Genomic DNA, 21,216 nt, shown 5'->3' on the forward strand with positions numbered 1-21,216 from the left:
CAAAAAATTTATCGGACGAAACCTTATGGTAGAGACCAAATTGATGGGTCTGGAGTAACATAAATGACCAATAATATCAGAAAGGACCAAAGATGATAATTTGACAAATCTCAGACCTTTTGTCTAAAAAACTCTTTTTTTAAATAAAAAAATATTTACCTCCAGACCAATGTTTACATTTTCCTGTAATGGCTTTCAGGAGAATGCATTTGTAACTTCGGTTACGTGTTTTTAATATATAAATATAATATAGGACATCGAAATAATGGGAGTCTAATTTTCCCTGAAATTCACAATTAAATACATACTTTACATATAACCAGTTCTGTCTTTCCTCAGTATATATAGTTCATACTTTATTGGGGGTTTTGTAATACAATGTATACATGAAGATCTCACAAATACTTTATCTTCCGCACATCCATGTCTAAAGATACGAATACAGAATCCATATTACAATACAATATGAACATCTTCATCACCACCAACACAAACACAATCTTGCTCTCATGAGGATGAGCTTGAGGTATCGAAGTAAGAGATCCTCCGCCTTTTGCTTGGCAGCGTTGTTCTTGGGGAGTATTCTGGTGAGGCAGAAGCCTTATCAAGGACAGAACTCACGGCCTGGTGAACAGTACTTGCAAGAAGTTGGAATGCATCAGCATCAGCATCAGCATCATTGCTTCTCTCTTTGCAGCTGGTGAAAACGAATACATTTTTCACTCGATTTCCCAAGGTTGCTATTTCTGCCTTCACCATTTTCAAGTGAAGGGAATCGAGAGCTTCTCTTAGGTCAGAGAGAAGCTCAGACCGGTATTCACAGCAGACGGATGCTCTCACAGATATGGTTCCATCCCCTGCCCCAGTGTCATAGGGTTCAACTTGCACTTCATCAGCATCAACGGGAATGAGAAATCCCTTACTAGATTCTAGGGCATCCTTCTTCAGTTCTTTCACTTGGCTGATAACTGTAGCAAGTAATGCGGCTTTGTCCATCTATAAGGAGCAATTAGGTCAAGGTTAAAGACTTAAATCAGTTGCCATCAACAGCCAACACCATAGCTTCTCCAATATGCTTACATAGACATGCACACACAAATACATGATGCATATATAATATACATATTAAGGGTCATTCACAACAAGTCAAGGCCAATCCATTGGCTGGTAAGGTTACTAACATCAGCATGATGTCTTCTTTGTCAATAGCATAAACCCAGTTAACTTAGTCATTATACAAATTGGGGCCCTTCCCAATTTGGAGGCCCTAGGCGGCCGCCTTGCCCGCCTGTTCCCAGGGCCTCCCCTGCTACCTAACAATTTCAATACAAGTTTCCACATACTTCCAAGCTCACCTAGGTAGACTTAATATTTAATAAATAGTAGCATGAGAAAAACCTTGCTCATAAGTTATCAGATGATAGACTTAGTCCAGGAAATACAGAGCTAGTCATCCAACTTGCTTCGACTTAGAAAGCGGGGTAGATGACACAATAAGCAAAGAAATGTGTGATTAAAAAAATTATTTTTATTAAAAAAGATACTCTCTGAAGCTTGAACATAAAAAATTTAGTGGTTCTTCTTTCCCCATACATATTTTCTTGCTTACCGCCCCAAATATGATATAATATCTTAATTGAACGGTTGAGCAAGACACATCTAAGCCATAAATTATAGTCCTGATGTAGACCTTATGTTGGCATCTACTACACAGCTGGCGCTGTACCCCCATCATCCAATCATAATCATCAGTATTTCCCAAAACACATAGAATGGTCTGCTAAAGACTGAGGCCATTGACAGCAAAGCATCCCATATATACACTTAGTGTTAAACAACCACAGACATATAAAATTAATAAATAAGATGAAGTTAGCGTGAAACACTGTTCAGCTTACTTAATTATAATATGTTCTAGGTGCATTTGACTTAGCAGATTTATGAACTAAAGTCAGAGTTTCTCTGCCAACAAAAAACCATTTCTACTTTTCCTTCCAACATATTGCGTAGTGTGCTGTATCTAACAGGTTGAAAATCCACCCCACCCCTAATGCTTGATTTCTTAATTTAATTGAAAAATGAAAATCCAAAGTGCACCTAGACATTTACAGCAGATTCATTTTACAGATGGTTTTGAAGCTCTGAGTATTTTAGATGTTTACCTTTTCAAATAATTTAACATATCCATGAGTTGAGCAGATTCATTTTCCAGATGTTTTTGAAGCTCTCTAAGTATGGAAGAAGTTTACTTTTCAAATTATTTAACATATCTAGAGTTGACTTTTGTAACTTCCATACAAGAGTTGACTCTCCAAAGGCACAAATAATGTAATGAAAAACTTTGTTAATTTGAATGATGTGCACTAAAGAACGAATGATCTTCTCTTTCATGATTTCATAACTCGATAATGACAGCATATCACTAGAAGGGGTATTTCATAATGATCACCTTAAGCTTCTTGGAGCAAAATTGAATACAGGATCCATAAAAATATATTAGAACAAGATTCCTGATAGAGAAAAGCTTCATTAGAGTTCAGAATCTATGTATTCAATTCAATAACTCTTCAACAGAATTCTCATAGCACCCCAAATATTTGTTTAAACATGTTTGCTTTTTGGCACAGAATATAATGACTGTTAAAAGCAAAACACTCTCAGCTCTGCCCGGTTGTCATATTCTGATCAACCCCTAATTGCCACAAAATAGGAAGATCATATCAATTTAAGCCAAAAGTTTCATATTCGAAATATTTGGTCAAGTAGGCCAAATAGCTGTTCGAAGTTAATCTTCAATTGAGATGTACAATTCTCTTTCCACTTATGGTCTGATTAAGGGCCTAGAAAATCAAAGAATCTAAGTTTCATATGGTAAGTTACTACTTTACAGTCAGCAAAAAGATGTCGAATAACTTTTCGATAAAGAATTTCAAATTTAAGGTAAGACCAGTTTCTTACTAGTAATGTTTTCCAATGACTAGTATCTAATAACCAGTTAAAACTTAATAAGCTATAACAAGAATCCAACAATCCCAAGTATAATCAACCAGTATGATTGAAACTTACTAGTACCAATTAACATAATATGACAGCAACCTACATGAAAATTACTTTACCTTTTCAGTGCAGGGCACGAGACCACGAAGCGTAGAGAGATGTGCATTAATTCTCTCTCTTCTCCTCCTCTCAGCCTCACTGTGATTCTTCAAAGCCGCCAAAGCCTTTGCCTCTGATACCCCTTTCTTTCCCACTCTCGCTGGAGCCTTAACAAGCTCACCTTTCTCACTATCCAAAACCAGAGAGTGAGGCAAAACAGACCCACCTCCTCGCAGAGCCCCACCAAACCCACTTGAGCCATGCGTAAAAGGGTCGAAGAGGCTCGAGTATTCAGACCTAAATGAAGAGTTGGAGTTAAAACTGTAAAAATCCATATGTGTTTTCTAAGTATTTCGATACACAAACCTATGAACCAAAGCTGGAGAAGAGCAGACCAGGAGGGCGAGTAGTTGGGGCAAACCAAAAAGAGAGCTTTGGGAGAGGGAAGCTTTGAGAACCAGCTTTGTTGCTTAGCAAGGTGTTGATTATGGTGGCTGTGGTGGTGGCAGTGACACTTCTTGTGGGTTTGGTCATACCTTCCATTACGCAAAAGACAAGCTTTGGGGGTTTGGAGGAGGTGATCAATGAGAAAACATCCACATTTTCTTCTTCATGGTCTCGAAGTCGAGGATTTCAAAAAGCGAAAAGCAGAGTGAAATAGAGAGTTTTGGGAACTGGGTTATCGGGAAAGAGATTGCTAATAACGTGAAAGGTGAAAACTTTGTTGGGTTTTCGATGCAGATGAAGAAGAAAGGCAGACAGAGAGTCAAAGGCTACTGGTTCACGGAGAGTTTTGGAAGAAAACGTCTTTTTAAGGAGCAGAGAAGGGATGAGAAGAGAACAAATGTTTTGTGGAGTTTGAGACGGAGGAGTAACCAAGTCCCACCATATATATATTGCTAGCAATAATTTTTTAATCCACTATCATATTGATAGCAATAATTTTTAACATATATAATAATACATGAAAAATGCCAAACTTTTTTATACAATTATTTTGTTGCAAAATATAAAATTTCTTGAGATGAAAAAGTATACAAATGAACGGTAATCCTCTGTTCGTATTTTGCATATGAACAAAATTACTACATATATTTTTGCGCGTTGATATGTCTAAAACGACGTTGTTTCAATGTATGATTTATGTGATAAATAAAAATTAAATAAATGAAATTGTGTAATAAGTTTCTGGTGCATGTTTTTCTTTTTGGGTCAACGAGGTTTTGCTGTTAAGACTTAAAATACAGAATATTGCCATTATTGTCTTTAGGAAGGTTAAGATATTCAAAGTTGGCAGCTCATCAACAAAACGTAAAAGAAAATAAAAGCGATATTTTTATATATAATAATATATCATGTTAAAATGGGTTTATTTATAAAAACCTATATAATATAACGCGAATTGTCAATTACCTTTTTTGTTTGCATAAACTCTTTTTTTCCTTTTGGCAAAGCTCAAAAGTCCACATACATGCAGGGGCCAATATTGAGTTGCCTTCAACAACTTGCCCTTCAAAAACATACATCAGATTCCGGCCATAAAATAAATAAACAAACACAAAAGCAAAAACCAAAACTTTGCTTCAGAAAATGCTAATAATATAATATATTTGGAAGACTTTCTTTAAAGAGGACATTCATTGAGGGTCTTGCCTTGTCATCGGTGGTCCTTCCTTACTTTCCACATCAGCCCTCTGTCACAGAAAAGTCCCAGTCATTTTATTTAGTATTATTGTACTAACTTGGTGTTTGGCTCTTTGCCTAGATTCAACTGATTGAAGATTAAATACAAAATTAATATTTATTTTTTAAAATATTCATTTCTATTTGGGGTTTTATGGGTTTTGTTTGTCAAAGATTTGGCCTTATGCGCTTGTGTTCTTCATACTTTTAGTTTTAGCTGATTTTTCATTCAATAAACCATAATTTCATTTTATTTTATTGAAAATAAATAAATAAATAAAGAAAGATGCGGTGCACGTTTTTGTCTGTCAAACAATTTTAATTTGTTTTATTTATTTATTTATGAATGAAAACAACACATTGGTTCAGAATTTGTTTTAAATGTGCTCATTTTGGTTGAGTTTTATGCAGAGCAGCCAAAAATGCTTTGTATAAAGTTGGTCTCTCTCTCACCGTGAGATGAACATGAACATCCTACAAAAATTCATTTTCGTTGACATAGAGCTTCTTGCATGTTATAGGCTTTGGTTGGTTGAGCTTGCATCCTGATATGAACATCCCACCAAAGTTTTTTTGTTTTCTTTATGTTAAAACCAAACCCACCATATTTAAATTAAACTCTCACACCCAACATCCTAACATAAATTAATAAATCAGTTAATTTTATGACTAGATTAATGATATTTGGTATCCACAATAGCATTTGTCGATAATTCAAAGTGCGATGGAAATGCAAATGTGGTTAGGTTAGTTGACCAATATAGTGTGTCAGCCCCTTAAAACGGAGTTCAAATCTCCTCCTCATACCTTAGAATGATTTAGAATATCACCCTAAAAAATGACGAAAATAAACTGCAAATTTATTGTGAATTATGGGGCGATAATGATATATATATAATTGTTGCTTGCATGTCAATCTAGAACAATACTAAATATTATAAACGAGAACGGTTAAGTTAGAAAAATGATAGGAAGACAACATTACTATACCACATTATATAAAGAAAAACAAGAGAAAATATGCTCTCCCGCGATTGGAGGAGGGGGAGTTTTACACACAAACTTCATGGTGCATGGGAGTTTAGAACCTATGGCCACACGACACTCACATAGTGAGCTATACTCCACTCACAAAGTTACTCTGTTTTTTTTTTGGGGTGAAAAAAGATACTCTGTTTTTTGTCAGAATGGAAAAATATATTTTATTTTTTGGCCTGAAAAAAGGAAAAAGATTGATGGGAAGAAGAGATTTCCCTAAAAAAAGCGGAAAGAAAAGAAAAAAAGAGAAGGTGCGGTAGGAAAGACGCGGGAATATGGCGGACTGTTGGTTGGGCCCATGTACCTCTCGCTTTCCCTCTCTGCTTCTCACTCTCAGTTTCCCCCAATTTCCTTGGAGATCTCATTCCATGTCTACCCTTCGCTCCCAAAACCCTAAACATTTCCGTTGCTACTCCTTCTCCTCCATCCCTAACCCTAGCCCTGTCATGCCCTCCTTGCTCGTCTTCTCAGGTCCCTCTCCGCCTCGTTAATCAACAAATGCAATAGAAAATTCCAGGAAAAGGAAAAAAGCTGACCTCTTCTATTTTCGTAATTGCAGGTGGGACTGCGTTCAACGGCGTCGTTGAGGAGCTCAAGAATTTCACTACTCGCGTAGCTCACGTCCTTCCTGTTTCCGACGATGGAGGAAGTACGGCTGAGATTGTTCGCGTTCTCGGTAATGAACTTCTCTCTTCCTTTTCAATTTCTTCGTATCTGGTTTTTTTTTCTCATTGTTCGTGGTTGTGTTTTAGGTGGTCCTGCTGTTGGAGATATACGGTCCAGATGTTTGAGATTGGCTGATAAGAGCTCTTCTGAGGCTGTGGCAGTCCGGAGATTGCTTGGTCACCGTTTACCTCTTGATTCGCGTCAAGCCAAATCTGAATGGTAATGTTTTGCTACCTTCGTTTTTTTTGCTTTTACTACTATTTATGGAAATTCTATAGCAGTGTTCTGCATTAGAACTGATGTTAGGCAAAAATGTTGAGCAAATAGTGAAGTATGATGATGTTTATGGACTTTTCTTCTGATTTTCAACAATGTATTGGGGTCCTGCCTGCTTTCTTTTGTATTTGTCATTTCTAGGTGGTATGTTATTCTATGTCCTAAATTATTCTCATTTACGTGCTAGGTGTTACTATGGTGGGGTATTGAGTAACAGTCTGCTGAGTTGAGAATTTGACAGGTATGATATTGTGGAAGGAGAAAATTCGCTATGGACGGGAGTATCAAAACCCTACAGGGAAACCATTCGAGCTTTTCTAGTTTATTTTCAGAATCAGGTTAGTAATCGGGTTGGCAATGCTATATTGCCTCTATTAATTTGATTTATATGTCTTCTGATTTCGAACTGCTGTTGAACTCTTCTGAACTTCTTCAATTGCCTTTTTCAAATGCAGATTCTCCGGCGATCTGATGAATCATTTTGCTTCAGTAATGGCAGGTGTGAAATCTTCACAATAGCTGTGACTTGGTGTATTTCTGTTTTGTTTCATTATGGTGCTTAATTGAAATTCAGTAATCCACTTTCTTTAACTAATAAATGTTTGAAAGATGGACTACAATAATTATCTTTCATGATAATATTATTTCTTTGCTTAACTGATTTCATAATTTCTGCAGCATTGGTAATTTCTTCTTCGCAGGAGCACGCACATTTTTTCAGTCCTTAGATGCTGCAATATTTTTGTTTTCTCGTGTGTCAGATATCCCCTCAGAGAGTCTGGTCCTCCCAGTGATTTCTACTAACGACAGGCTTACATTAGGATGTGAATTATGGGTATGATTGTTGACATACAATTCATGTGCCCTGAGATATGCATGCATATACTTTATGCTATGGTATTGGTTTACTAATTGTTCTGGTGCAATGCAAGATACATGTGTACTTTCAAACCATAGTCGAAATTGCGTTATAAGTTGAATTTAAGGTCTGGCTAAGAGACTTTACCAACCATGCTACTGGCACCTTCTCATTTATGTAAATTGCAGAAGATATGTAACATAACAATTATATGCTCCTTATGAAAATGATTCAAACCTTTGTTGTATTCTTTTCTTTTCCCATCATCATCAATTCATGTAACTAGTATAGTTTGCAAGATTCTGCCAATACTTGATTATGCTGAATTCCTTATTGTGCCCCCTAGGATGGAACTATAATACGAGGCCAGAACGAAATTTCTCATCCAACCAAGGGATATATGGACCCTGTCAATAAGGTATGCTGATATGGTTTTCTTGATCTGGAAGTCTCAATCTATAGGTTCTCCGTCAGAAGTATTCTGATAGTTCAAGTTTTTTCCTGAGAACACATGACATGGATTAAAATAATGTTTCATTCCTTATAAAAAAACATATAGTGGTTTTGAGAGATTCGATGGTGTCAATGTGGTGGGTGCATGCTATGGTAGTAATGGTGTTGTTGGTGAGGTAATGGTGCATGTTTGAAGAGAGAGAATTTGGTTGTGTCCCGAAATAGAAAATGATGTCACTACTATTAATTCAATTTCTTGGTATTGTTTTATAAAAGTCATTTACTAAAATCTTGATGGTGTTTCAATTCCACTTTGGGTTTCTGACCAACAATAGTTGATTGGGTTTGGGCGTTCTAATTGGTTCTAGTAATTTTACCCAGCCAAGATCTATTCACATTATCATCATATCGTGTTAAGACTGGGAAAGACATTTAAGGGCTGATTGATTTTTGCATTTCACTCAAATTCTAGAGGCAGGATTATAGTAAAGAACTTCTCATTTATTGAAAGTGATGGCTTACTGTGGACAGGAAAGCTCTTCATTTCCAGCACTTCCTTCGAGAATAAAGCGGGTATTCTACATGTCAAGTGAGGGCCAAAACTTGCTGCATGAGGTGAATGATACTTCATATATTTTTCTTTTCTTATCAGTTTCATGTAATGCCCTAAAGTTGTCCTTGTTGATTTTATTGGTATACTTAAATAAAGGGCCACTAATGGAGTCTTTTGTTAAATCATTATCCTTTCTCTGATATTGCAAGGTATTTAACATTATAAAATTTAATCAGGCGCTACCCTTAAAATTTTAATTTTCTCATCTTATGAAAAAAATACTGGTACATGGCTCCCATTTTTCTGATGATTAAAATGCTTCCATATTCCATGCATATGCTTCTGCAGTTCCTGAAATCAGAACTCATAACAATGGTTTTCACAATGATTAGGTCTTCCCTGCTGCAAACCCATCTGTCTTGGATCAGTTACGTAATGTGGATTGCGTAGTTTATGCTATGGGATCCCTCTTTACTTCTATTTGCCCATCACTGGTAACATTACTTCCCGTATTAAATATGCTGTATTTTCTTATTTATTTTACTAGAATTTGCTTCTTCTTTTTTCAGAAGATTCTAGAGCCCAGCTGATAATTCTTGATTGGACATGTAAGAAACCTGTATATTCATATTTTTAATTTGTTATGCCTCATTGTTTAGGTATTAATTGGCGTTGGGGAGATTATATCTTCAAGGTCCTGCCCCAAGGTACCTATTCATCACTCTTTTAAGTTACATGTTACATGATACAAGTTCCAATTGTACAAGTCTTCATATTGTTTCTTCTTTGACTGTTGCAAAGTTTTCTGACGTAGTCCAGGGTCGTCTTATAGATAGACATTAACAAATGCATTATTTATTTTCCATGTCAAGTTACATGTTGAGTTGATTCAGTTTGTCCTGATACTAGGTGCTTCTGTTAAATGGTACCCGTGACCGAGAGACAAGTGGCTTTTCAGCTTCTTGCTTTGTAACTGCTATCACAGATGCATTAAATCGAACATATGGAAATCCTCATAACTGTCTTGCAAACCTTGTAAGTTAGTCAGTGCAGTTACATATGGTTGTTTTCTATTATTATTAATGTCACATCTCTGGTGGCAAACATGGTTTTTTAAAAATATTTTTGTTTTGGGGGGAGGGGGAGGGGGGGAGGGGGGGAGGGGTGGGGGTGGTGTGGTTTGGGGTTGCAGCAGGAGCTTCTTTTTGTTGGTGCTCGTTAAAGAAAAAGAAAGCTTCCTTTTGTTTTATGTATAAACATGTAATTTATTACAAATTTGTAATTCAATGCAGCCCAGCCAATACATCAATACCGTATTAGTGCCCAAAGGTGGTGAGATTCCTATAGATGTTCAACGCTTGGCTGCCCAAGGAATCTTTAATGTGGTATGTATAGTTTTAACTCCACTTTCAACAGAGTCCAAATGCTTTCTGTTACTTCTAATAAACTAAAGAAATATATGTTGAATTTTGAATGGAATTATAAAGTTTTACGTTTACTATGAATCTATGATGAATATCTATTCTTGGATATTTTTCATGAACCTAGACTAGGATATTCAAGTTCTTATGGAGAGTAATTTGGCACTTTTGATTAAAGACCTTGTTATAAAATATAATGCTTCTAGTGTCATGTCATCATAATGGCTAAGTTGAGTGCTTTGTCCTATCAATTTCCTGTTTTTAGTGTGCTTGATGCCCACAAATGTCTTTCTTTCCTTTGTTACCTGGATATTAAAGCTCTGATGAGAGTGACTTTCTGCAGATCGTTGTTGATTCTATACATGATCCAAAAGCTGGTGTAGTATTTGACCCGAAGTCGTTAATACAAGCCCTTGTTGACGTGATAGGCAGATACACAAGTACAAATCTTACAGCGGTAGTCTAATGACAGTTAAAAAAGGAGCAAGCATGGTGATTTTCATGTGGCTGTTCATTAGTTTCATTATTCATGAGGTACAAGTTCAACAGCAAATCAATCTTTTTACAGCAGCTCTCCATATCAAGTACTAGTTCATGTTTCCGGAGATTTTGCTGCAATTACGTGACTAATGTTAAAATTTGACTATGTTTGATTTCAGGAACACTTTCTGGCTTATTTTGACTGTGAGGTGATCTTCAGTTCAAGGATGTAGATGGGAAGTTGTTGGTGTTATTTGAAGGTTGAAACCCTACTTCAATTGAATTGCAGCAAGTTTATATGCCCACTCAGAATCAGAGACGGTGACACCTCTCGCAAGGTGCTTTCCAGTTATGTACAGAATTGACTTCGATAGTCGTGACCTTAAAAAAAAATTAATATTGAAATGTCAGTGTCACTGCATTTTTGGGCATGGAACTTGATTATGTATTCAATGATTTGTGTATATATATATATATACATGTCATTTGTACGTCAATACCGTTGTTTGTTAAGGCCCATGTACGAGGGTTAGCAATTTGAATATTTCTTTATGTGCACCTTCTTCTTTTCTTTTTCTTTTTTTGTAAAGAAAATGAGAAATTAATCCTTAGACAATTCTCCAAAACCTAGTTGTCATTTCATAATTAAACTAGTGTTGATTTTCGTAGGAGCGAATTGTGTTTAATACGGCTGTCTGTTAAGGCCCATGTGTAATGTCGTTGAAGGCTCAAGCACGTTGATGTATGTAGAGCCCTGCAATTCTTTGAACAAATAATGGATGACACCAAGTTTATTTAGCTTTTCAAGGGACATAAATTGCCTAATTGGCTTATTATTATTTTTGGTCATTTCCATGTAAAGGGTACGGAGAAAAAGGGATGCAAGATGTACAAACACACACACATTAGATTTCAGGTTCAGCAACCAAAACGAACGAAACATTTATGCTTAGACTAACTACTTCCAAGACTATCTCAGTATAGTGAAACAGTACTAGCAGATAATTATCTTCAGTCCTAATCAACCGCAGAAGAAAACTTCGCTCTCTAACAAGCCAACATATCCGGAAGGCAACCTGGTTGCCAAAGCCACCACAGATTGCCGGATCAAGATCCCGAGATCTTCTATATATACTTAGATCTCTTGAGGGATAAAATGTGTGCCTGCTAGATACTACATGATTGTTTCTATAAGCATAAGCATAAACAAAATTCATTTCACACAAATCCTCAACCAATAAATAATGGCTTTCACACTTAGAAAGTCATCATCTATTCTACTGACACTTTTAGTCTTGGGGGTGTGGGCTTCCCAAGCCAACTGCCGCACATTGCTTGATGCTCATACTTCCATGTTAGATAGACATGAGCAGTGGATGGCTCGATACGGACGCATCTACAAGGACGATGAAGAGAGGGAAAAGCGTTTCCTGATATTCAAGGACAATGTGGAGTTCATAGAGTCCTTCAACTATGCTAGCAATCAGCCTTACAAGCTAAACATCAATGGATTTGCAGACCAGAGTCATGAAGAATTCCAAGCCTCTCGCAACCGATACAGAACATCCCTCAATCCCATGTCATCTAAGACACCTTTTAGTTATGAGAACGTGACTGCAATCCCATCCAGCATGAATTGGAGAAAAAAGGGAGCTGTCACCCTCATCAAGGACCAGGGTGAATGTGGTAATTAGCCAAAATCACTAATACCCTCATCATAATTTTTGTTTTCAACTATGTGGTTCACATTAATCTTTTCTAACTCGGGCTTGTATTGTGATATGGTATATAGGATGCTGTTGGGCATTTTCTGCAGTGGCAGCCACAGAAGGCACTACAAAGCTGAAAAGTGGGAAGCTCGTGTCTCTTTCGGAGCAAGAGCTAGTGGATTGTGACACTCAGGGTGAGAACCAAGGCTGTGAGGGTGGTCTCATGGATGATGCCTTTAAGTTTGTAATGCGCAACAAAGGCCTGGTAGCTGAAGCAAGCTACCCTTATAGAGGAGTTGATGGAATTTGCAACAAGAACAAGGTAGCATATCATACAGCAAAGATCACAGGTTATGAAGATGTACCAGCCAACGAGTTGGCTTTGTTGAAGGTCGTGGCCAATCAACCTGTTTCTGTTGCAATTGACGCCGGTGGATACGAATTCCAGTTTACTCACGTGGGATTCTCACAGGAGATTGTGGAACTCATTTGAACCATGGTGTCACTGTAGTTGGGTATGGGGAAGGTGCTGATGGTACCAAGTATTGGTTAGTCAAAAACTCATGGGGTGCAGAGTGGGGTGAGGGTGGATATGTAAGAATTCAAAGAGATGTGCATACTAGGCAAGGCCTTTGTGGCATTGCCATGAAAGCTTCTTATCCTACTGCTTGAATTTCTATAGCAATTATTAGGAAATATTCAATCTTCATCTTGTGTTCTTATTGATCATGTAATTTCTTAGTATGTAGGTTTTGGAATCAATGATGGAACTTTTTTTCTTGAATTTTTAGGCAATACATTAGTGCACTCGAACTACTAAATAGATCGATACAGGTGAAATTGAGCCTTGCTTCTTCTTTTATTTTATTTTAAAGAATCTAAAACACAGGCTGGCTAGCCACATGAGAATTTGCAAAGATGTTGATATGTGAGTTACCATCATATATAAATGGCCAACAAGATACCTGGTGTAAACCACATAGCATGTATATGGTTGATGCCTATCTATGGCTGCAGACCTTGTCATATCCTGCTCACTTGGCTATTTAGACTATATTGGTTTATGCCTATCTATGCCTGTTAGCGTAATTGCTTAAAGTGAATTTGATGCACTTTTTCTTTTTACAAAAATAGAGTGATATGTAAGTACGTGTATGCATCTTATATATGCTAGCTAGGTATGACAAACTCTATACGAGGATTAATCGAGTTCTAATGGCCTAATATTGAAAATGTGTTTCATGACAGTGAAGTAGAAAATGAGTCAATCCGACTGAACTTTTTGGACCTAGATCTAAGAATCCCTATATTCTAAACAGAAAATAATATTATAAGCAAATGGCATTAATTAATACATGCAATTAGTCGCCAGGTTTCTCTGAAGCCCTTGTTAAAAGTGTGTTCTTTGCGCCTTTTTACGTAGTAAACTATGTATGCAGTGCATTAGATTGATATAATAAGTAATATGTAATGCGATAAATAAAAGGGGTTCTTAGATCTAGGTCCAAAATAATTAGCTGTCATTGAGTTTAGTCCACACATTTTTGGTTTTAGATGTAGGTCTTTTGAGTTCTTCTTCTTCTTTTTTTTTGGTCGATGTTACCCATTGGGGTAAATAAAGAAAACACATTGAAAATCTAAATTTAATGCATTATTTCCTCGTAATTGAATTTTAGAATTTAAATTTTGAATTCTTTCCTTGATAATATTTACCTAATATATGGATAAAATATAATTTAATTAATGATAGTAAAAACCCACATATTATACCAATTATTCAAGCAAGCACCCACATGAAATTATGTACCTAACATACAGGTAAAGAGTGTTATTATTAGCAATGGAAAAAATTTGGTTATAAATTGTGTTACCTATAAGTCAAGAACATAAATTAAAAGACTACCTATAAGTTAGGAACATAAATTAGAAGACTACCTATAATTTAGATACAAAAAAATAGACAAATAAAAATTGTATGCTACTTATTAAAAAAAAAGGTACATAAAATACTATTACATGTTGTCGAAAATATGAAAAATACATATATACCTATGCAATAGGCAATAGAACAATATACCTACACCATAGGATAATACATCTACAAGAGTATGTAATATACCTCTACCATAGGGTGAACAAAAATAAAATTTATTACCTATTACTGATGTGAAGGAGAAATGGGAGAACAGCTCTTGGGTGCTTTGTCCTATCAATTTCCATGTAAAGGGTACGGAGAAAAAGGGATGCAAGATGTACAAACACACATTAGATTTCAGGTTCAGCAACCAAAACGAAACATTTATGCTTCGACTAACTACTTCCAAGACTATCTCAGGGCTGGTTTGGGGTTGCTTAACTTAAAAAATAAGCAGCTTTAAAAAAAAGTTTTGAAGATTTGGGTGTTTGGTAAAACAAAAATAAGCTGCTTATTTAATAAGTTGCTGTCATTCAAAGCTGAAAAACAGAAGCAGGTGGGGAGCTGCTTCTGAAAACTGCTGCGAGGAGAAGCATGCGGAAGGTTTAATGAAATTTTCATATTACCCATATTGCCCTTATTTGTTTCAAACAATTACAGACTTTTATCCTCGTTATCCCGGTTCGAGCCTCCCAGTAGTTGTTCCTCTTGGATTTTTTGTAGTTGTTTTGTTTTCTCTCTGCAACTTCCTCACCTCATCCTCTCTCTGCAACTTTTTCCCTTCCTCAATCCCTCAAAGCTAAAAAAAGGGGAATGGAGCCTGGAAAGGAAGAAGAAAGGAAGAAACAGAGGAAAAAAAAATTGGGGCCCGTGAAGGAAGAAGAAAAGAGAAAGCAGAGGAGGGAGAAAGAAGAAAAAAAAAGGGGAATGGAGCCTGGAAAGGAAGAAGAAAGGAAGAAACAGAGGAAAAAAAAAAGGGGGGGGGGAGGGGGCCTGGCAGTGGCGGATGGGGAGGGAGAGAAGAAGAAGAGGAAGAGGAAGAAAGAAAGGGGAAAAAAAGAGTGAAGATAGATGGCGATGGAGTGGCGGGGGAGGCTGGGAAGAAAGAACCAGAGAGGAAGAAAAGAGGCCTGGGAAGGTAGAAGAAAAGAGGAAGAATTAAAAAAAAAACATGGGAAGGGAAGAAGTCTTGGAAGGAAGAAGAAAAGAGAAAGGAGGAGAAGAGGAAAGGAAAAAAGGGCGAGAGGGGGGGGGCCTGGGAAGGAAGAGGAAAAGAGGAAGAAAAGAAAACAGGAAGGGAAGAAGAATAAAGAAAGGAAGTGAAGAGGAAGAAACAAATAAAAATGAGAAAAAGGCAAAAAGAAAGGTGTCGGCTGGTTTTGAGTTTTTAATTTTTTTTTAATTATTATTTTTAATAATTTGTTTTTGTTTTTGTGTGGGAAAAGTGTAAATTATAATTAAGATTCTTTAAAAAAAAATTGTAAGTGTATTGAACTTCCTTGTGTTTTAAAACATAAATAAATAAATAAATAACACTTTTGTATTATGCCCTTTTTGGTCATTATACACTCTCACAGCACTTCTAAAAAAAAGTTTACCAAACGCTATGACACTGCTTTTTTTACTCACAGCACTTTTACAAATACGAATTACCAAACACCTAGCTGCTTCACTTCACAGCTGTTTATTCTCGCAGCACAGCAGAAGCAGTTTTTTTAAAAAGCACAGCAATACCAAACTAAGCCTCAGTATAGTGAAACAGTACTAGCATATAATTATCTTCAGTCCTAATCAACCGCAGAAGAAAACTTCCCTCGCTAACATGCCAACATATCCGGAATGCAACCTGGTTGCCAAAGCCACCACAGATTGCCGGATCGAGATCCCGAGATCTTCTATATATACTTAGATCTCTTGAGGGATAAAATGTGTGCCTGCTAGATACTACATGATTGTTTCTATAAGCATAAGCATAAACAAAATTCATTTCACACAAATCCTCTGTGAAAGTAAAGAGTCCCACATTGAAAAGTTGAGAAACCTAGCAAGGGCTTATAAGGAGTTGGGTTACTCCCCCTGTTGCCAATTGGTTTTGGGATGGAACCTCAACTTCCTTCATCCTCAACCAGTAAATAATGGCTTTCACACTTAGAAAGTCATCATCTATTCTACTGACACTTTTAGTCTTGGGGGTGTGGGCTCCCCAAGCCAACTGCCGCACATTGCTTGATGCTCATACTTCCATGTTAGATAGACATGAGCAGTGGATGGCTTGATATGGACGCATCTACAAGGACGATGAAGAGAGGGAAAAGAAAGCGTTTACTGATATTCAAGGACAATGTGGAGTTCATAGAGTCCTTCAACTATGCTAGCAATCAGCCTTGCAAGCTAAACATCAATGGATATGCAGACCAGAGTTAGGAAGAATTCCAAGCCTCTCGCAACCGATACAGAACATCCCTCAATCCCATGTCATCTAAGACACCTTTTAGATATGAGAACATGACTGCAATCCCATCCAGCATGGATTGGAGAAAAAAGGGAGCTGTCACCCCCATCAAGGACCAGGGTGAATGTGGTAATTAGCCAAAATCACTAATACCCTCATCATAATTTTTGTTTTCAACTATGTGGTTCACATTAATCTTTTCTAACTCGGGCTTGTATTGTGATATGGTATATAGGATGCTGTTGGGCATTTTCTGCAGTAGCAGCCACAGAAGGCACTACAAAGCTGAAAAGTGGGAAGCTCGTGTCTCTTTCGGAGCAAGAGATAGTGGATTGTGACACTCAGGGAGAGAACCAAGGCTGTGAGGGTGGTCTCATGGATGATGCCTTTAAGTTTGTAATGCGCAACAAAGGCCTGGCAGCTGAAGCAAACTACCCCTATAGAGGAGTTGATGGAATTTGCAACAAGAAAAAGGTAGCATATCATGCAGCAAAGATCACAGGTTATTAAGATGTACCAACCAACGAGTCTCATGGGGTGCAGAGTGGGGTGAGGGTGGATATGTAAGAATTCAAAGAGATGTGCATCATAGGCAAGGCCTTTGTGGCATTGCCGTGAAAGCTTCTTATCCTACTGCTTGAATTTCTATAGCAATTATTAGGAAATATTCAATCTTCATCTTGTGTTCTTATTGATCATGTAATTTCTTAGTATGTAGGTTTTGGAATCAATGATGGAACTTTTTTTCTTGAATTTTTAGGCAATACATTAGTGCACTCGAACTACTAAATAGATCGGCACTGGTGAAATTGTGCCTTGCTTCTTCTTTTAATTTATTTTAAAGAATCTAAAACACAGGCTGGCTAGCCACATGAGAATTTGCATAGATGTTGATATGTGAGCTACCATCATATATATATGGCCAACAAAATCCCTGGTGTAAACCATATAGCATGTATATGGTTGATGCCTATCTATGCCTGCAGACTTTGTCATATCCTACTCACTTGGCTATTTAGACTATATTGGTTTATGCCTATCTATGCCTGTTAGCTTAATTGCTCAAAGTGAATTTGATGCACTTTTTCTTTTTACAAAAATAGAGTGATATGTAAGTATGTGTATGCATCTTATATGCTAGCTAGGTATGACAAACTCTATATGACAATTAATCGAGTTCTAATGGCCTAATACTGAAAATGCGTTTCATTTCATCACAGTGAAGCAGAAAATGAGTCAATCTGACTGAACTTTTTATTGGTTTTTTTTCAATATGCAGGTTCCTTTCCACGTATATCCAATGATATTCCTTCACAGTGAAGAACAAAGATGCTCGTGATTTTCTATATATATGGAAATTTTGATCTTGCTTCTTCACATCTAGTGATCATTAATCAGTTAATTAAAGCCATTTTCCCATAGCTTTCTTCTGTTTACTAATAACAATGGCTTTTACACTTGAATAGAAACTCATGATTTCCATGTTCATAGTGGTTTTGGGGACTTGGGAATCAAAAGCCGCATCCACCACGTTGGATATGAAGCTTCTATGGCGATGAAACATGAGCTATGGATGGCTAATTATGCGCGCATTTACGTAGACAATGCAGAAAAGGAAAGGCGTTTCAAGATATTCAAAGAAAATGTGGAATTCATCGAAAAGTTTAACACCGAAGTGAATCACACTTACAAGTTAGGCGTCAACAAATTCTCAGACCTCACAGATGAAGAATTCGCCATGTTTCATACTGGATACAAACCCACAGGCTCATTCAAAAATAGTTCTTTCCAGTACGAAAACCTGACTGATGTTCCACCTAGCATTGACTGGAGGAACGAAGGAGCTGTCACCCCCTGTATATGTATTGAGCAGCTTGAGTAATGCATTGTAATCTAAACTTGGTAGTGGTATAATAAAGCTGCTGTTTTTCCATATTCAGTTCCACAATTCAGTAGTGTTGTACATACAAAGCACACTAAGATTTTGTTATCGATAAACTACAACGAATAGCAAACCAACAAGAAGAATCACACACACTAAGGAATAGAACAAACAATCACAAAGATTTATAGAAATTCGGCGTTGTGCCTACATCCTTTTTGATGATCACCTCGAAAAATTTAACTAATAATAAAAAAATTTTGGTGCACATACATTTTTGCATTAACAACACAAAAAGTAATGGGTTCATTTAATTGTTTCGTATAATTGAAACTCAAGAACTAATAATATGGTTAAAACTTGTAGACGTGGGCCTTGTTGATTTTGAGCCTTACAACTCTGGTCACTTAATTTTATTTGAAAAATGCTTTTGTAGAAAGTATATAGAATATTTATTTAAGAAGCACTTCTGAGGATAAATGTTTTTATTATAAGCATATGTAAATTTTATTAAAAATTCAAGTGCTTTCTGGTTGAAAAAAGTAATTGGCAAAAACGCGCTTTTGTTTGATTATGATTTGCTCCAATTATACCTCCATAGACATCGGGTGAATGATGATTTGCGCCAATTATGCCTACATAGATAGTCATGGATGTCCAGTATCCAGTATCCAGTATCCAATGCCAGCCAGCTCATTTTCCTGCGCAAGTTGTGGATGCAATCAAATTAATGTAGGGAGAGAAATACCTAGGAAACCAAAAAAAACACCGGGGATTTAATGATGTTTTATAACATTATTATTGTTGAATTAGACACAAAGTTTAAAAAGCATTACATGATTGTATGTACGTTTGGTGATTGAGACTGGAATGGACTATAGAGTCCCAACCAAGCTACCCAAAATCTCACGATGCATTAAGGCTGAAACTCCTCCAGCAATTGGTATTGTGTTAGGATCGGTTAGTAGTACCAGAATGGGAATTCACAAACTCAACCAACAATAAATAATATAATATATTAGTAATTTAGCTTAACACCTTCAAAGTCATTTTCCCTCAACTACAATCCATCTTTTTTTTTGGTTTGAATAAAATATATATAATAGAGTAATGAAATGCCTACATCCACGGGGGCAACCATCGATATAAACTCTTCCACTATAACAAATAATGGGTACAACAAAAAAGATCTTATCAAGCCAATGCCCAAGGCTTGATGCACAATATCTCTCTCACTCACCATAATGGAGTGGAACTCTCTCACGCTCATACAACTTGGAGTGGAACTCTCTTATGACATGTTTATTAATCCGTAATTAGATTAGGAGGAATTGAATTGAGGATGAATTGATTTGAGGAGTTGGATTGAGGAGAATTAGATTTCGGATTCTTATTGAAGTTGTTTACTAAACCATATGGATTGAGGAGAATTGGATTCCGGATTCCTATTGAAGTTGTTTACTAAACCATATGGAATTGGAGGTAGGAGTGGTACTAATTACTAAAATGTTCCCGTTGTTGGGTTAAAGTAGATGACAAATTTTAAAATTTTAAAATTGTGCAAGGACATAATGGATAAAAAAGATGAATTCATAATATGTTAGTTCTCCAGGAATTAGAATACCACATCCCACCTAAGAATTGAATTCCTCTAAAATCAGGAATTCAATTCCTAATTTTGTGTAGGCTCCACTTACTTTTTAATTTCTTGATGTGAAGTAAACACAAGAATCCTCCATAGGTGGAATTCAATTTCTAATGAGAATTCCAATTCCTGATTAATAAACATACCATTATTTCTCTCTTACTCTCCCTCTCCCTTTCCTGGAGTGGAGTGGAATACTTGGCTTGATGGATTTTCCTGGAGTTAGCGGGACTGCTCGCTTGCATCTAACAGGCACAAGCCTCCTTGCATGAATAAGCAACGAAGGCTATCAACGTATGGAGACAAAGACTTCAAAACCAGCCTAACCACTCGGTTCCACATCATTTCAAATCATGCAGCTAGGCGCTATCATTGCCTCCCAGCCGAAAGCACAAGCCATCAATTGTTGACAAACAAATAATCCTCCACATGGGTGGGAGGGACCACTTCCACAGCTATTGTGAATGCACAAAGCAAGCCACCAATTGAACATCCACCAACGTGTATCTCATGCACGTACATTTAGTCTACAATTCCATGTCATGATTTAATCTAAGAACTCCTCTGACTCATCCATCTAGTCACTTTTGTAAGAAGAATAATGCGTATCTGACTTTATGAACATAGATATTCCTTTTGCAGATCAGTTTTATCAATCAAATACCCAAACTGGCAAACCCCAAATAGAGAGAAGGGACTGAGGAGGAAATGGAGGGAAAATGTTATATACTGCAGTTTAGAGCGCCAAAATGGAGGGACCGAGGAGGAAATGGAGGAAAAGGGTTCTGAGGGTTGAGTGGAATGACGAGATTATCATTCAAAAAGCAGTCACGTGATTGCACGTGATTTTTTTAATATCAATTTTGACGGAAATTAATATGAAGGACTATTTTGATGGGTAGATGATAACCTGAAGGACCATTAGTATCACAAAAAAAGGGGAAGGACGATTTGTGATAATTTTGTAAACTTGAAAGACCATTTGTGATAAAAAGCCTAAATTTTATAGAGAGCTCTAAAAAAACTTTTATATGTTTTTAGCTAAAATTTAACACAAAAATAGAGAGCATTATTATTGGAGTCTACAT

General features: G+C 36.7%; 2 protein-coding genes and 2 pseudogenes across 2 annotated transcripts; 3 read left to right on the forward strand and 1 right to left on the reverse strand.

The window, feature by feature from the left end:
* Positions 1-257: 257 nt before the first annotated feature.
* Positions 258-3,967, reverse strand: LOC110755111 (transcription factor bHLH30). Its single transcript, XM_021956286.2, has 2 exons — positions 3,117-3,967; positions 258-996 (listed from the first exon to the last, which is right to left on the reverse strand). Exons 1-2 carry the CDS (start codon positions 3,429-3,431, stop codon positions 508-510), a joined length of 804 nt encoding a protein of 267 aa, XP_021811978.1. The 5' UTR covers positions 3,432-3,967; the 3' UTR covers positions 258-507.
* Positions 3,968-6,025: 2,058 nt separating this feature from the next.
* Positions 6,026-11,151, forward strand: MEE18 (maternal effect embryo arrest 18). The gene is made up of 14 exons (XM_021955793.2): positions 6,026-6,288; positions 6,377-6,493; positions 6,570-6,702; positions 7,001-7,097; positions 7,215-7,258; positions 7,438-7,594; positions 7,965-8,036; positions 8,603-8,686; positions 9,017-9,118; positions 9,284-9,331; positions 9,534-9,659; positions 9,917-10,009; positions 10,389-10,579; positions 10,705-11,151. The coding sequence occupies exons 1-13, from the start codon at positions 6,093-6,095 to the stop codon at positions 10,509-10,511; spliced, it is 1,392 nt and encodes a 463-aa protein (XP_021811485.1). The 5' UTR covers positions 6,026-6,092; the 3' UTR covers positions 10,512-10,579; positions 10,705-11,151.
* Positions 11,152-11,738: 587 nt separating this feature from the next.
* On the forward strand, positions 11,739-12,965 carry LOC110755231 (senescence-specific cysteine protease SAG39-like; annotated as a pseudogene).
* A 3,319-nt stretch (positions 12,966-16,284) lies between these two features.
* LOC110755272 (senescence-specific cysteine protease SAG39-like) lies at positions 16,285-17,303 on the forward strand (annotated as a pseudogene).
* The last annotated feature ends 3,913 nt before the right edge of the window (positions 17,304-21,216 follow it).

Source organism: Prunus avium, chromosome 4 (assembly GCF_965620075.1).
Source record: "Prunus avium chromosome 4, drPruAviu1.hap1.1, whole genome shotgun sequence".
Lineage (NCBI taxonomy): Eukaryota > Viridiplantae > Streptophyta > Magnoliopsida > Rosales > Rosaceae > Prunus > Prunus avium.